General features: G+C 46.8%; 1 protein-coding gene across 1 annotated transcript in view; it reads right to left on the bottom strand.

The window, feature by feature from the left end:
- Positions 1 to 7,037, bottom strand: part of PRRC2B (proline-rich coiled-coil 2B) — a 28,621-nt gene extending 21,584 nt beyond the window's left edge. Inside the window, exons 1-7 of the mRNA XM_009078504.1 lie at positions 6,870 to 7,037; positions 5,776 to 5,953; positions 5,165 to 5,267; positions 4,091 to 4,163; positions 1,597 to 1,740; positions 733 to 974; positions 218 to 339 (exon numbers count right to left, since the gene is read on the bottom strand). Of these exons, the coding sequence (XP_009076752.1) occupies positions 218 to 339; positions 733 to 974; positions 1,597 to 1,740; positions 4,091 to 4,163; positions 5,165 to 5,267; positions 5,776 to 5,953; positions 6,870 to 6,984 (977 nt within the window). The 5' untranslated portion in view covers positions 6,985 to 7,037. The remainder of the gene's footprint in view (positions 1 to 217; positions 340 to 732; positions 975 to 1,596; positions 1,741 to 4,090; positions 4,164 to 5,164; positions 5,268 to 5,775; positions 5,954 to 6,869) is intronic.
- Between the last annotated feature and the right edge of the window lie 10,266 nt (positions 7,038 to 17,303).

Below are 17,303 nucleotides of genomic sequence, written 5' to 3'. Positions count from 1 at the left end.
CTCTCCAGACACACAGTGCTTAAAACTCTTGCAACATTTCAGCTCCTGTTGTGGCTGGAGCAAAGCACTGCTGCTTTGGGTAAAAATCAGGTTTCACCTGTGGTTGCCTGCAGCTTCACGCATGCAACAGGACCCTTGGCCCAAATTGTCGCCTAGTTTAAGGTCCATATCACACCCTGAACCTGCTTCTCAAGTGGGACAGTGCTGGAAGCCTTACCCATCCTGGTCATTCATCTGGAATTGTCTGAAAGGTACTCGGGGCTCAAGCCGAAGCTGAGGAAGGGGGAAAGACCCTCGGTCCAGCGATGCAGGGGCCTCAGATGGCTGTTGTGGACACATCTGGAACGAGGCAAAGCAGAACAGTCTGGTTTTTCTCCGTGCCACAGGAAGGTTTACCCTGAATAGGTTACAAATTGTGCACAGTAGCGGCACCTGCACAACAAACATTTTGTGTCTGGTTGTCCAACATGCCAAGTGTGAATGGATTCCCTTCTCCAGCTCCAGAGGGAAAGGGGCAACTTTTCCTTGGGCTGAGAAAGGTTACACTATTCTAGCATGACAGGCTACACTGTTCTAGCATGACAGAGTAAATGCACAACTGGGAGAACTAAAAACAGGTCAAGAGTAGAGCAAGCTCTGGAAACCAACTGAGAACACATCTCGGCTACTTCAACCGCCCCCAGGCTTCAAGACCCAAGGAGAGGACACAGCTGTGGAGAAAGGGTCACTCACAAAAGCAGGCAGCATGTCGTGGTAGGTGGGTGGTTGGTAGACGTTGCCCATGAACTGCGAAGCCCCTTTGCGGACAGGCTGAGCTGGGCGGAGTGACGGCTCCTTCGGGTCGCTGCCGCTCGCCGAGGAGGGGGCTCCGTCCCCGGGGCTGGAGGTCTTGCTGCCCAGCTCAGCAGGGGAGGCGGTCAGAGACGTGGCAGAGGTTATGTTCCTCCCACCGCCCTCCCTCCAACTGGTGACATCTGGAAAGGAGGTAAGAATTATCTCAGTATTTGTAAATGGACATAGTCACTCTGCCAGAAAGTCTTGAAACCTCAAGCGCTAATTACACTAAGGTTGTAGAAAAATATCAAGGACCAAGGAAAGTCTTCAGCTGTGTTTGTTTTCTTAAAAGATGAGCAGCACCAGCTGTTACCAAGTAATTGCTGCACCAGTGGTGTCCTTATTTCCCAATAAGCCTAAATTCCTACCAACTCTGCTCCCATTCTCCACAGTCCTTACCCTGCAGAATTAAGGCCAATTAGATGCACAAACACTCAAGGAGAAGCCACATTATACCACCCACTCCTTTCGCTTAGGCACCCCTAGCCCAGGGGAAGGGACCTGCTTTGCAACATCCCACAGCAAGTTTTATTAAACAATGTAGTAGATGACAGGTCCATACTTGGCTGCCTGGACCACAGAACATCCACACCACAGGATCTGTGGTCATGTGCTAAGCAGCCTGACACAGATAAGCTCATAAAAAGATACAAGGAAATGTAAGGGATGGAATACTTGATACTACTGTGAACTGGCACTCTCTGCCCAACACACATCCTGTGTGGTTCTGAGCTGGGATAAGGCAGAGACACAACCACTCACTCTGGGGGCGGAGGCTTGGTCCTGGCCCATACGACGGATCTAAGACGCCCTTTTCTTTGCCAACCTTGTCCTGCTCGCCAGCTGCTTTCAGCGTCGGAAATTCCTCGGGAGAGAAGGATAACAGTCGGCTTGAGGCCCTTGAACCTGTCAGACAAATAAGACTGGGACTCAGAGTAGGTCTTTCCATTCTTTCAATTCCCTTATGAGAGCAGCCTGGAAATGTGTCTCCTGAGAATCTGGGCCTCTGGCATGTTTAAACCCAAATTACTATCGTACCAGCACCTTAGCTCACATCCCAAACGCTCTCAGACACTGTCACCAACACGACAACACATGTCCTCACCCAGCACTCCCACACTCTTAACTCGGGATCTTCATTTAAATTCTCATATTCAACGAAGTCAGAGTGAACTTTCTCAGCTTCCAATTATTTCTGTCAAGTACAAATGCAGACAGAGGCAGAGAGACAAATTCTGCAGGATTGCTTATGGATGAAACCCTGCTATCAAGTATCTGACATTTCTATTCAGACTCCTCCTCTCAGATCTCACTCTACCAGGGAAGTCTATTGTTACAGTTTTTGCCAATATATCAGCGAAAGACCACAGATAAAGGAGCAGTGTTATATGCTGTACCCACTCTCCTCCCTGCTGCAGCGTTTTTAAGACACAGATCACTGGCCAGATCAGGCCAGGTTCATTTCTAGTCACTGGCAAATTGTCTTGCTGAGTCATCAGTCACCCCAGAATGACAGTTTTCTGTCAATGCTAAAGATCTGCCAGTGACTGGAACACAAAACACAGTAATTCTCCTAAATCTGTTGGCAAGATAACACGGAGCAAAAGGAAATTGCCAGCATTACTGCACTACTAAACATTTTAAAAATTGCCTTTTTGAGAACTGTTTCTTAGTGTTACTTGGCTAATGCTCTTTTTAAAAAGGGCGTTTCACAATTATCATCCTAGCAGTACCAGCAATGAGTACTGACGACCTGGCAAAAGAGTCTCATCTATCTTTCTCCTTCCTTGTCCTAAAGAGCCAAGAATTGGTTTAAGTAATTTCCACTTTCTGGAACTTGCACACTGCACAAAGACTCCCATGTGAAATTTCCAGGGAAGACACTGCAACTGCTGCATGTAACATCTCCTTTGTCCATAATACTAGAAACTGCTGTATTAGTTTACAAGGAAAAGCAACTGTTCAGTGCCACTGGAGAAAAGATGTGAGCATGGGATGGCCCAAGAAGTCCTTTCAGCCAGATTTCTGATGCTTCTGTGATTGAATTACCCTCTAATTAAGCTGCTTTTAGCCACATATGCAACTGTTTTCTTGGGTTGAGAACTCTATATTGATAAGTGTGACCTAGAATGAGTTTTCATGAAATCTTTAAGAACATCGTTAGATGATTAGATTTCTAAATGGCTGTACAGGAGGTCCACACAGCAAGACCCTAAAAAGTACCAATTAACCAAAGACTACACAGTGGTTGCACCAGTCACCAAGCTCAGGCAAGCACAAGTCTCTGCTTTAACACTGCACCTTTGAGGCTCATTAAGGGCCTCATTTAATTCAGGGTAAGCTCGTCCCCTCCATTTGTGCAATCCACAGCTGCCTCAACTCTTTCAAATCTCTCTGCAATTTCACTCCACAACTGAATGGTTCCAGGTCTGTTCCCATTAAAACAGTGGAACTGAGCTGTTATTCTCACTGCAGTTTTAATAGCAGTTCTCAGTGCAGCTGGAAACCACCTCCCATGTGAAAATGGGAGACAACTAAACTCCCAATTTATGTTAACACTGCTTCAGGATTCTCAGTCAAGCAGAAGCCATTAGCAGCACAGTTACTGGGGGAGACTTAATAGAAAGGCCTCAGACAATGTGTTGGCAAGTGCAATCTGCAGCAGCTTCACTGCCACTTCCACCCACGGACACTGCAATACCCTTGGACCAAGGATGTGCACAGCATGAACATTACAGCCTCACTTCTAACTACCCAATTAGGTGAAGCTCCCCATGCTACTAGCCATGGAGATGCCTACATTTCCAATCTTCAGTGTCCTTGCCTCTCCTTTCTTCTTCCTTTCTTCTTCTCTTCTAAACCAATCCCTCCCCACTTTCACACAGTTTTCTGCATCTTTATTACACACTGCTTTGGGCTTATGAAAGATGCTAGTGAGTGGGCAAAATATTTCCCTTCTCCTTCAAAACCTTCACCTCCCCCAAAACTCCCTGTCGCTTCCCAGGAGCATGAATCATTCTGGTTCAACGTGGCAATGCGACACATTCTGTTCAAGCCATGTCTTGCACTGGCAGACCTGAACAGATGCAGCTGCATCATTCCAGCCAACACACTGCACAGAGTGGCAACAGGGCACGTCCTAAGGCCCCACTGCACTGTAAACAAGACAGCCCTGACAGGGAGGGAAGGAAGAAAAGGAGCCTGCCCCATCCCATGCCTGCCTGGGAGAAGCTCCATTTCTGTTTATCATACTCACCACCTTCTTGTCCTGCTGGCTTTCCATTCAGCTGTGCCCATGACTTTGGTCCACCTGGCACTGAATTTGTACTCTGAGAAGAAAATAAAGCAGAAAAAGAAACCCCAATACCCACAGATCAGTGAGGTTTCATGACTGTTTCTCATTTCCTGGCTGGCACCTGCTCTGGTTCAGACCTTCAGATCACCCAGATGCCACTGCATACCACAGGTCTCCCTAGATTCTTGTTGGGGCTAAAGTCAGCTGTTTCCCACTCCAGTGTACTACAATGCTACAGCAAAAATCCTCTTCTCTGCCCTGTTCTAATGTCTCCCCTGCTCACCTTCACCAGCTATTTCCTCTAACCATTCCTCTTCCTTCCCTCACTCCAATCAAGCTTTCCCTTTTTTCTGCTGCATTTTCCCAAATGGTCTCCCTTAATCTTCTAGGTTTGTTCCATTCTACACCTCAGCTTGAAGGTTACCCTACTTTCTCATGCATTAACCACTCTTCTTCACTTCAAAACATAACTCCTGTCCCGATTTCCCTGAACCTCAAGGGGTGGGATCTTTATTTTAAACTAAAAGTGTGAAATCTGCTGCACAGAGGGGCCAGGTCTTTGCACTCTCTGGGGCAGCTTCTTACTTGCCATAGCTTTTTCAGGTCCTGACACTGACTACTTCTCCCACATGACCAGATCTCTTCTTACCAAGTCTCATCAGGCTGGGAGAAAGATATGTTGTCACCCAGTGACACTTGAATTAGACCCAAAGTAAAATAGTTTACAAGTGCTAACCAGCAATCTCACATTCCAGGCATTTTTTTCTAGATTGAAGCAAGACTTTCTGCACACACACTAAAGATAGAGGTAATGTACACAGAATTATACTCTAACTGCAGCACAGCACTCCTGGGGCACAGTAACTTGGACTCAGGAGAGTCAATTCCACAAGAATTGATGATACAGGAGCTGTTCTGAAAATTGCAGTCTGCTGATTCTTACTTGGGCAAAGCAACACAGGCAATTAAAGAAAACCCTCAAGCTGTGTGGGGACAGGGGAAGCAGGGTGGCAGTCAGAGACCACTTGTACTTACCTCCTGACTGATTGACTGTGTCGGCTTCTGTAAATTGGAGACAGATTTCTGCAAACCCTGCTGCTGCAGCGACTCCGGCAGCTGTGCAGCTGTCGCACTGGAACTGGACAGAGACAGCAGAGATAAGATCAAAGGGGAAGGCAGGCAAGAAAAAACCTCTGGCAATATGGCAGTTGCTAAAAGATTAAGCTAACCCTGGCTCTACACTGGCACAGACAACAGGGTTACTCTAAGGTCCAACACACAGCACAGCAGCACATGACCAGGGGAGGGACTCGGTGTTAGGAACTGCAGTGACAGGACGAGGGGTAATGGGTTCAAATTGAAGGAGGGGAAGTTTAGGTTAGATATTAGAAAAAGGTTTTTTACTATGAGGGTGGTGAGGCACTGGCACAAGTTGCCCAAGGAAGCAGTGGCTGCCCCAACCCTGGTAGTGTTCAAAGCCAGACTGGATGAAGCCTTGAGCAACCTGCTCTGGTGGGAGGTGTCCCTGCCCAGGGCAGGGGGTGGGACTGGACGGTCTCTAAAGTCCATTCCAACCCCTAAATTCTATGATTCTATGACCACTGCTGCTTGCCTGACAAAACTTAGCAAAGACTGGCTCTACCTACCTCTTTTGGTCTGGCTGATCCTGCTTGTTTGCCCATCCTGTACCGTCCTTGGGTACTATAATGATGTTGGGGTCGTTTCCTTTGTTCTCAGACTTCAAGCTAGGCAAATTTGCAGGAGGTGGCATGCGCCGGGCAGCAGCAACTTTCCCAAGACTCTGTAAGCCATGTCTAGGAATAACTAGTGAGAAAGGAACAGCAAGAGGTGAGAGGGCTATACCCTGCCAGATAAGTAACCCTAATTAGGATACTGTGGCTGTGTGCAGCCTCAACAGAACTTCTGCTGCTATGTCAACACACAGGTCGTTTCCCACAGGACCAGGGTGAAGCAGCTGTCAGCTGTAGCAGCTGGCTAACAGGCAGCTCCTGCAGCAGGAGGGAGGGAGGGAGAAACAATTCTCCCTAACAAAGACCTCTCAGAGTCTTTTAGCTACCTGTGCAAATCCTCCTCTTTCATTTCAACAAGGAGAAGCAGCATCACCCTTTCACAGCTTAGGCAAACAGCCACCCAAGTCCATCTTATAGCAGACAAACTGGTAACCTAAGCCAGGAGCCCACAGGTCTCAATTTTCTAGCTCTACCCACCAGATACCATATTTATTAAGAAGGCATTTTATTTTTTTGCTTTCTATTCTCACATCAAATCCAGAGACAGTCCAGGCAAGGTTTTCATTTTTTTTTACCATCACTATCTATTTTTGGCCACTGCAAAAAGTCCTAAACTCTCACATCACACAAGCCCTGACCAGCTCAGGGCACTTCAGTTAGCTGAAATGCCCTGTCCTGGCACAGCCTAAGACCTTGGTAAGGCTTTCACTCAAGTTTGCAACTTGCCCACTCTGCAGCAAGGACACAGGCTAAACAAAAGGTCCAACAGGCCCCAGCAGTTCTGTGTAATTCCATGTCTCCACAGTAACAACAGCACAGACATTTCCCTTGAAGTCTTAATGAAACACAAACTTAGACACCAGCACAAACACTCTGCAACTCAGCTGTGTCCCACTGGGCACCCTACCCAGAGGGCCAACAATCTGAATGAGCTCTGCAACAACACTCTTGAAAGACATCAGAAGGAGCTTTCTGAAGGTGTTCCTTACCTGTAGTTCTGATAGCTTCTATTGACTTTCCTTTATACTTATCAAACAGGCTGAGAGTCGAGTACTTGCTTTTCCCATCCTTTCCCTTGGTTATTTGCCCCAAACGATCGGACATTGCGATGAAATGTCATCTAGTAAGGAAATTTCTCTGCGCCGCTCCCGATCTGCCTTTTAATGAGAGAACCAGGAAAATGCCATCAAAGGGATTATTCAGCCACAGAGAAGGAAAAAGTACAGCACACACAACAGCTGGAACTGCAGATATTCAGTGGGCACACACATTAAGTGACAAGGTTCTAACTCCCTCCTCTTCAGTCACAAGAAGCTTGTGAGCTTTCAGATTAACAAACAATGCAAAGAACTGCAGGAACACACTTCTCATAGCATCATTTTTCCCTGCCACTCCAGCACTGAAAGCCATGAGCTTCTTTAAGAGCAGGAACACAAGGGAGTGGGGTCAGCACAGTCCTTGCTTTAAAGGAGTAAGTCTAACAATAAGCAGCTGTACACAAAGATTTCTAAACCTAAACAACAGAAAAGCACAGTATCTTACACCACACTGGAATTTATCACTGGGTTTCCCACTGAAGCACTGCCAGACAGGTTTGTAATGTTTAGATTATGGTTCCACACTAGCCACAGTTAATGACTTATACCAGCAATGAATGCTTTGATAGCATCACCTGAAGGCAACAGCATTAGTTCTTCAAATTCCCTTTTCCCATCAGCTGGCCATGAGAGAGAGTTAAGGAGTCAAAAAAACCTGCTCAAATGCACTAGATTCAGACTCTTGAGCCTTGTGGGTTCAACTGTTCCACTATGAATCTTGAAAACACTTCAAAAAAATTGTGTTTCTCTGCTGCTGGCACCTTGAACACCATTTTAAAATATACTTTTCACAATGGATGTGGTTTGTTAATTTTTCACTGATCTCTGCTGGCACAACATGCTGTGATTAACACCCTTCATGCAGGCAGTCTCTTTACTTTGACTTTTTAGCTCTGGGAACCTGGGACAAAGCTGAAACACAGGCAATGCACACACTGTACATCAACTTTTATGTCAGAAAAGACACTGCTTACTTTCGATGGACCTTTCTTTTTTTTTAGCATAATTCTGTTACAAATTTTCTCAAATCTAGGAGCTTGATCTAACCTTTTCACACATCATTTAGATTTCCAGATTTCTTGTTGTAAAGCCTCTACTTCAAGCCTAAAACTGCTGGCACTTTTATTATACCATCTGCTAGGTCCTATCATAGGGTATCAACTATGTTAGGAAGTAACAAAACACTATATACATATGTATCTTGTATCTTTCCACCCCTCAGACTTTCTGAAATTCACCCAGCTGAAAGAATGTTTCCACCCGAGACAGAAATCAGTTTCTGAAAGAAACTGTATACGGCCAGAGGCTACAACTCCTACCAGCAAACCTGATTCCCAGGTAAGAGGATTAGTCCACCACACATTCTGTACAAACTAAAGCACAGACCACAAACATGCTGGACACAGCCAGACTGGAAATGTAGTGCCATCTGCAACTGGCTGAGTAAAGCCCATCCAAAGGCTGCTGCCAGGGGCCAAGTGGACACCAATAAACCCAGCACCACACAGCATTAATTCCTGCACTGCAGGATTTAAATCAGGCCTGTCAGGAGCAAGAAGCTGTGAACTCTGTGGTGCTGGGCAGCAGGTAGTGTGGTTGGGGATAGAGGAAGAGAAGTATTCTGTCACTCAGTAACAGCATCCTCAGGAAAAACACCAGGCTCCACAAGATGCCCCTCACAGCATTTTTGCTGGACCACCACATGGGGCTGCAGCACGAAGGCTTCTGGAGGCAACAGGGCTGGCTGGCAGTCTTGAGGCACCTTGTTCTGCTGAGTAGAAAACAAATCTTTTGGCTTCAGTCTGGTTCCATCTTCGGTCAGATGGCCACCATGTGCCAAAAAAAACAATAGCTCCTCCCTCACTTACCCATTTGCACTGTATTTTATTAGTGGGACAGACATGAAAGAGAAAGGGAGAAAACAGACTGATTAGCACAAACTTGGCAGGAAAACAGAACTGAGAACAATGACCTGTCTGAACGAGCAGAGTTGAGGGGAGTCCCAGAGCAGAGAGGATAGCAGAGGGTGCTGTGCTGGCAAGAGCACAGCCACCTGCTTCTACAGGTATATTGAGCCTTGAGGAGGGAACCTGGCTCAGGGTCTATCCTGAGTCAATCCTCTACCAACCTCACACAATCCCAAGTAATAAATCCACTCTGAGGTTTAGAAAACTCAAACCAGACAAAATTAGCAGGTGTTTGCAAAAAAACCACCACCAACAACAAAAACACACCTACTACATGAGGTTCAGGAGTTAGCCAGTTAAGAGAAAAGCCTCTAGTTCCTGAAAGTCAACGTGCCAACAGCACACAGGGCAATGCTGCCAAAGAGAAACCCTGACAACAGTTATGTAACCTGGTCTCAGCTGCCTCTTGATTACATCTTATATCATTAAAAGGATGCAGGAGGAATAAACAACCACTTCAGAGCAGAGGAGCTAGGGACATGTTGGGATAAAGCCCCTTGTCAAACTTTCTGGGACAGTCACAACTGCTGCCTGGATAAATGAAATTCACTTTGAATTCCTTCAAGGCTTTGAAGCTGAAAACGTGAAACACAGCTTTGTTTGTGTGGCATGTGTGTGCTCCAAAGGGGAAAACAAATCCACGGAGAGGTGAAGCAATTCCCACAGTGTCACTGTGCAAAGAGGACACAGCAGATTGGAGCCATCCCACAGGGAGGACTTTGCTGCCTGTCCCTCCTGACAGCTGCAGATCCCAGACAGTCCAGGCGGATTGCTTGGCACCCAGGTCACCCTCAGCACTTCAGAGAGGCCACAGAGCCTCCCAAGGCTGGCACGACACTGGACTATCTTCCCATTACACAGTCAAGCAGAGAATCCAGGCAGGGATCATCAAGGCCCTTCTAGTCTTGCAGAGCAAAGCCATTTCTGATAAAAATCGAGTTCATTTAGAACCGAACTGCCAGCCTGCATGCTGATTATTAGGAGAGCTAGAACCAGAAGGCACATACCACTGCTGACAACTGAGAACTGACAGCCTGGCAGAGCCTCTGACCTGTGCTCAGGGCTCCCGTGCCCGAGAGCTGACCCTGAAGAAAGCAATATCCCCTGCTACAGAGGAATCAAAAAAAATCAATCCCAGCGTTTCTGCAAGGTTCCTCTCTGGGTTTATAGAGGTCTGTGGAGGAAGGTTTGTGATCATTTTAGCATGGAGCTTAGCTCTTGCCATTTTCAGGACTAGCAATGTCTCTTGTTACATCCAGAGACAGCATCAGAGAGCAAAATACTGAGTGTGTCAGAAAATACTGCAGTATGACCAGAGACCTCAGGGTATGATTAACTGCACCAGAACCACTTCCTGCGCAGAGAGCTCCACTGTCCACACATCTTCATGTCCACATTGTGTTGCCCTGAATTTGATGTTTGGGTATTGTCCCTGTCTAATTGCCTTTTACAGGTGTATGTTCTTATCCAGAGAGCAACAGTGACATTTTAAGTGCCAGAGTATGCCAGAGCTACAGCAGGATCTACCAAGCACAGGGAGCCTGTCCTGCAAAAGACCCATGTGAAAACTGGTAACAACTGGAAACCCCTAAGCTGAAAACACAGCCAAAGGGAGAGACTCCTGACAAACGGGATTGTCTGCAGAGCTCTCTGTAAGTCTCTGTATGCAGGAGACTGGGCTGCTGGTGTTTTATTCACAAGACTTCAATGGAGCTTGAGGACCTGGAAGTTAGCCAGCCTTAGCTGAGCAGGGCAAACAGATTTATGAAAGGTAACACACATACTAGAAGGAATCACTTCAGCTACTCACACACCACTGAGCTCTACACCGAGCACAATCACTTGGGCAAAGGACCCAAGACTACTGCAGATCTTTGCTCCTTGCTCACTTCACAGCAGCAGTCACCAACACAAAACAAAGCAACAGGATGGAGATTAACAGTGAAAAGGTTTTTCTCCACAAGCAGAAGACTTTTGACCTGAAATTTTATACAAATTGTTCAAAGCTGAACAGAACTTTCAGAAGAGAGGTGTGTTTGGAGTTGACGTTAAAACTGAAATATACTGTGGTTTCTAATGTCACTGACAATGTGAAACCTTTTAAAAAAATCACAGTATAGCTTCACAGGAGATTAGTGGCGTTCACTCTTCTTTAAATACACACAGTCAATTGTGCTGGTATTTCTCATAGCTCAACACTGATCTGTCAACAGAGATACCACTACTTCTCCTGGAACATGTCCTGCCAAGAGCCACCTATTTGTGAACCACTCACCACCTGCCTCAGTGATGAAAGTCACCACTGGTTGCCCTTGGAAGAGCTTTGGTGAAACAGCATGACCACCTGCCCAAGGGCTTGGTGTCAGATACACTTATATCCTGTAGAAGCCCTGTTTGGGCCAGGCAGGGATTACCAGCCTAGCAGAGAAGGGACCAGATGAGCACTCAGTTCCCAGGGGAGATTGTTTAGTAAGGTGGGGTGCACCAGGAGAATATCAGCACCCGAGTCAGTGGGCTCAATATAGAAGAGTTGTGCAGCAGGCAGGGGCTATAGCAAGAGTCTAAGCCACAAGAAACCACTCACTGTTGTTCCACTGCATTATTTCCAGAGGGACCTGCCAAGATTTGCTGGTACACCTGAAAATGGACTGCCAAGATTTGGATGTAGTACCAAATGGCACCAAATCCTGCCAGTCAGGGAGAAGCAAGTCAGCAGTCTGCAGTGCAGAGAAGAGACACACACCCCATCACTAAGCTTCTGATTCTCAAGGGGCCCCTCCTTGCTCAGCTCAATAAGTATATTTGGTGGTACCAGTTCTTTTAATCCTGCACAACTCCACTTTCTCTCTGCATCTCCCATGAACTCTGTCTCCTGGTAAAAACAGGGAATGGGAGACCAGGATCACATCTCCCATGATTTATTGCACAGGTATGCTGTTAGTCAAGCTGGAGGCTGTCTGCCAGGAGACCTGCCTGCTGGTCAGTCCCACCATCAGACCTCTCTAAGTCAAGCCTTTTGGGATTTGAGAAATGGAGCAGGACCATGCAGGAGAGGCAAAGTCTTTTGGACAGCAGACCTGTCATTAACTCCATGTTGTGGAGCAATACAGGCAGAGATAAAACATGACAACAGGGGGGGGGGCAGAAAGGGCATGTCCTGTAAGATGACCTGACCTCATTTTCTCAGTTCTGTCTTCACCAAGCTCACCTGCTGCTCCCTCTTCTAAATGTGCCAACAGGTTGGGAATCACAACTCCTGTCACTGAATAAAGTGACAGTTCTAAAGAAACAGATCTTCATAATCTGAGATTTGGCCTGTAAAACACAGCAGCTTTGCCACTGTGCTAAACAGTGCTGGGAAGGCAGGCAGGGCAGGCAAAGGCAGCCAGAAAGGGTGGAATTGTAACTTACTGTAAAACAGATAAAGCAGACTGGAGTCTGGAGAATAGCTCAATTGTATTTACACAAAAACATTAACGAGTTCTGTGGTCCTTTCTGTGTGGGCTGGACAGACAATGCCACACCCTGGAAAGGAGCCCTGACCTCCAGTAATTGAGGATGCAGACAAAGAAAGAGTTCATCCTGAGGATGCAAGACTATGGCACAGAGCAAAAAACAAATCCCAGCAGAAAGCTGGTCCACAGCCCACAGAAAGTGCCTGTGAGATCCTGTGCTCATGAAACTCCCCCTCCTTTTCGAGCAGCAGAAAACCCAAGGTGTGCAGTTAATTCCTTCCTTGAAAGGAGGGTCTGTCTACAACAGTTTCACCCACCTACTTCAGCACACCATACAGAAGGGCCTGACAAGGGCTTGTCAGGAAGGTACAACCTCATCTCCAACCAAGAGGAAGCACTGCAGGGCTTTCATGCCCCTCAGATTCAAGAACTGATTACTGGAGAGAAGCAGGAACTTATCTTACATGAAACAACCTGGAGGCATCAGCTACCAACATTACACTCCTTGCCCTCTCATCCAGCCCATGAAGGTGTTAAACAAGACAAGAATCAGCACAAATTGACTCTCTGCACCTTCTATAAACCTCAGATGTTGTGACCTCCTGGTAGGCACATCTGCAACAAGATGTGACAGAAATAAAGGAGCCTATTTCTCTGTTGTTTCACATTTCAGAGGCAAAACTCAGGGAGGACCGAGCAGCTCTGTTCAGCTACAACCATCTGAAGCCTCAACAGATCCAGACCCCAATCCCTCTGGTACAAAAGGAAAGGGAAATGATCTCCTGATCCACATGAGCTGCCTGTCCAAGGAGGCTTACACTCAAGTGCAAACCATTACCCTTAGAGTTGTACTTTCACCCTGGCTCCTCCACAGCCAAGGCCCAGAGCTGAAACACACCACCTCTACAGCCTACAAAGTGATTCTGCCTTCCACTCTGCCCTGCTCGGGTTCCTCTGAGATCTGAATGTCCAGAGGGAAGACACAGATACAACATCCTGTTCCCACAATGCCAAAGCAAGGAAGCTGGTCATGGAACAAGCCATTTAATCCAAATGCAAAAGAAATACCTGGCATGATGCTCTGCTGGCAAAACTTGTTCAGAAAGCTCCTGGCACATTCAGCTGAACTGTAAGGTAAATTGGGCATTTAGGTATCTGAGCAACAACAACTGTGAGTAGCTGGTAGGGATCTCCTGATGGGTAACAGGGCTGGTACTGTCAGTCCTATTTTACAGGCTGAGAAACCAAGGCACAGCAACAGCTTGCCCAGGAAACACTGTTCCTGTCCCAGCCACCCAAACCAGCATGCCAAGACCCTCAGAGAAAATGCAGCTCTTGATCACAAAGAAGCAAGTTGGAAAGAAGAGTCAAATGAGAAGAGAATGCACTGCAGGAGCATTTGCCATGTCCAGAACAGCCTCTTCCAGTAGAAGAGACTGTCCACTGGCACAGAAGGCACCCACACAAGCACAAACCATTCTCAGGCCACTGCACCAGGCCTTAGGTCTGACAGGTAAAGGCAGACTTCCATTACTAAAACTAAGCACCACTGCATGTTAAGGTTGGAAATTCCCTTAGTCCACACTTCCACCACACAGACACTTAAGTCATCGCAGCAATGACACCCATATAACCCAGGTGAGACACAGCAAGAACAGCATAGGTGAAACACCTGTGCTGCCACCTCCAGAACCCTCCATAAGCCTCCAAACTGTCAGACAAAGCTCACCCTGGAGTGCCCTACACAGCCAGGGTCACTGGAAGAATAATGCTTCTTGTCAAACATCTCACAAATTCTTCACCTGGTCCCAAGCTCAGCAACTTACTCCATCTCTCAGCAGTGAACACAGACTTTATAGCAAATAAACAGAGATGAAATTAAGAGATGTCACAGCTCCAAGAGATGAAATCAGAGCAGAGCTGGCAGTCCTTTGGGTTAACAGTTCTTTTTTCAGGAACAGATACAGCTCTTTCCACACAAATGCCATCAGCTGTTGAGTAAGCTGCTCTGTTTTCTCTGCAGTCTCAGGAAGGATCAGAGTGGAATGGAGAGGTGGATGTTTACCTTGTGTCTGATGAGCTTCACTACCAAATCTGGGCTTTGGTAACACCTCTCCACACTCTCAGGCTCTCTGCTGACTTCAGGGCCTCAACTCCCACTCAGGTTATGCACAGAAGGTTATCTTTGTGAAGAGAAAGACCAGAGCTAAAACCCAATTATATTAATCAGCAGGCAGCAAATGCCAATCCCTCACTGTACAGGCAAGGGAGAGGTTCTTGCACACCCCTGCTGAGCAGATCCCTCCGGTCCTGTTCCTCCCCCAGGCACTGCTGGGAGCTCCTCTGGCAGGTACACGCTGCAGGGCACAAAGCTGCCCTGGCAAGAGCTGAATAGCTCTTTCTCCATCATATTTCTCCCATTTCCCACAGCTGCCAAGACCAATGCAACCAGTTCAAACCATTAATGAGATGACAAGCAATCCAGACAATCCTGCAGTTCATAAACACTGCAGAGGCTGAAGCTTCCAAGGAAGTCTTCCTCCAGGTTCCCCAATTTCACCAGCACTAGGGCAATGCAGCATTGCACAGCAATTCTCCTTACAGGAAGCCTATTCATAGGAGCCATTTACTCTACAAACGAGTGCCAAGGATGCTAACAGGAATCTAATGGGAAAAGGACAGAGGGACAAAGTGGTAAGAAAGCACCTTCCATGTGGTGTTATTCAGTACTGCGAAGAAAAGAGCTTTAGACATCCTGAGGTAGCTTTAGCTTTTCTGGAGAGCAAAGCAACTCGGACTGTGCACAGGACATCTGGACTATGCCGAGCCAGACAGGAAGTGAAAACATTTCACAGATGCTTTAATTTGCATAGATATTTGCAGTGCATAACTGACAAGGTGTGTAAGCGTCATTGCTTCTATTTTCCAGATAGCAAAATGACACCGCAGAACTCTGCAGCTATGTGAAGCAGCAGAGCAAGAAATAGAGCCTTCATCTCCCACTTTCTGGGGCTGAAAACCACCCTCTGAATCACACTGCCTTCCTGACGCTGTGCAGCCAGCAGCAGCATGAGCCCTGCTCCAGAGGAGAGCTCCAGGAGCACGTCCCTGCATGCTGCGACCGGGAATGCTGGGAACACCTAAACAAACCATCCATACACTGCTCCACTGCAACAGGACCACAGGTACCACTAGAGGCAACACTTTGCTCAGATGCAGAACAGTAACACCATAACACCACCTGAAATCTCATGGATCTGCTTCTTCTTGAAGCTTCAATTGCTAGGTGAGAGGTTGACTCTTTGGTTATTTCAGTAAAAGATAAAACTATACTTTGCATTATTGTAGCCATGAAGAAATGTTGCTTGAACATGTCCCTACTCCCCTGCCTGCTTCACAGCCCACTCCCAACTCTGAACAAGATCACTCAAGGCTTTTGTACAGCCTCCCAGCCCACATACAGGTAGGAAGAGCTGAAGAACCTACCCCACAGCAGAACTCTTCCAGAAAAATCACTATATTCCCACACAAGAAGTGCCTGGAGGAGGCAGAGTCCCAGTGCAAGCTCTTCAAATCCGTCTACTCACTCCTCAGAGCACCATCACTACAGTTCCTGTCTAAATGTCTCAATGGCTAACCAGGAAGGATTCCTCCAACAAATCTCTTCCATACAGGTGCTAACTCTGCCAGTAATAGGTAGTTTACTCACCTCTAAGTGCTACCTCCCTGAAATCCAAAGGCTATTGAGGATGCTCCCAACAGCTAACTGAAGCCTGGCAGACATCTGAAGTACCACAATCCAACAGAGTCATTCTCTTGTCCAGATCCTAGGGGCCTGTTAGCAAGTCCTCACTTTCTTCCTGTTATTCTTCCTATATTCCCCCCACACTTAAGCCAAGCTCACCTGCACATTTCAAATCTGGCCATAGCCTTTTCCCTTCCAGTCAAGGTGTGGTTGTTTTCTCCAGTCCTCCACAAATTAGTACCTGTAGACTCTTAAAGACAGACCAGTGAGCTCCCTCACCCCTTCCAGCCTAGCAACACTTTACTGAAAATTTAAGAGTTCAGACCCAAACCACAGATGCTCTATTTTGGCTGGAAGTACAATGACCCCCTGAAGAACTATATATATGACTTCTAACACCTCTGGAGCACTTTCTGTTCACACAGCACTGCAAGTCACACAGCTTCACAATCAACCAATGCCACAGGGAAATACAAAACAACCCAGGGCAGCTAGAGCAGCGTCCACTCCGCTTCAGTTGTGGTCCAACTGCTCCCAGACAAAAAAAATACATTAGGATTTATAGCTATCCACATCTGAACAGCTTTGCTCTGAAAAAAACAGGTCACAAGCTTCAACTACTCTGTTACTTCTGTGCAGGAAGCACATGTGCACTCAAGAGAACACCCCAAATTCTAGTACAAAGTTACCAACAGAACATGAGCCCAAGGCAGACTTCAGTGAGACTGAAGACAACACAATCTCCTGCTTTAGCCACATTTTATCCTTGTGTATGGAAGAACTCCTTAACCAACCCAGAAAGATTCTGCATGTACCTGCAAAATCCCCTTCAGAAGGTTTCAGAAGGTGCTTTCCTGCGTGCACTGCCATGACTTGGGTAGCAAAACCACAAGGCAGAAACAGATGTTCTGTGATGGAGAGCTGCACCTCCCCCAGCTCTCACCTGCTCGCTGTGCTCTCACCTCACTGCCTGGTACCTGACACACTGTGGTATTTCTTCCGTTCCAAATGACAAACTAGTGATAAGGAGCTGTGAAATTATCGACCTATTAGGAGAATGAGTCAGTACCCATGAAAAACTAAACCCACTTAGAAGGAAGGATCCAGGCCTAATACTAAGACAACAGCTCGTTGCCAAGTTGCAGAATAAATGAGGAAT

Source organism: Acanthisitta chloris, unplaced genomic scaffold, assembly GCF_000695815.1.
Source record: "Acanthisitta chloris isolate BGI_N310 unplaced genomic scaffold, ASM69581v1 scaffold22457, whole genome shotgun sequence".
Lineage (NCBI taxonomy): Eukaryota > Metazoa > Chordata > Aves > Passeriformes > Acanthisittidae > Acanthisitta > Acanthisitta chloris.
The sequence above is the reverse complement of the archived record's forward strand: the minus strand, read 5'-3'. Positions and strand labels throughout refer to the sequence as shown.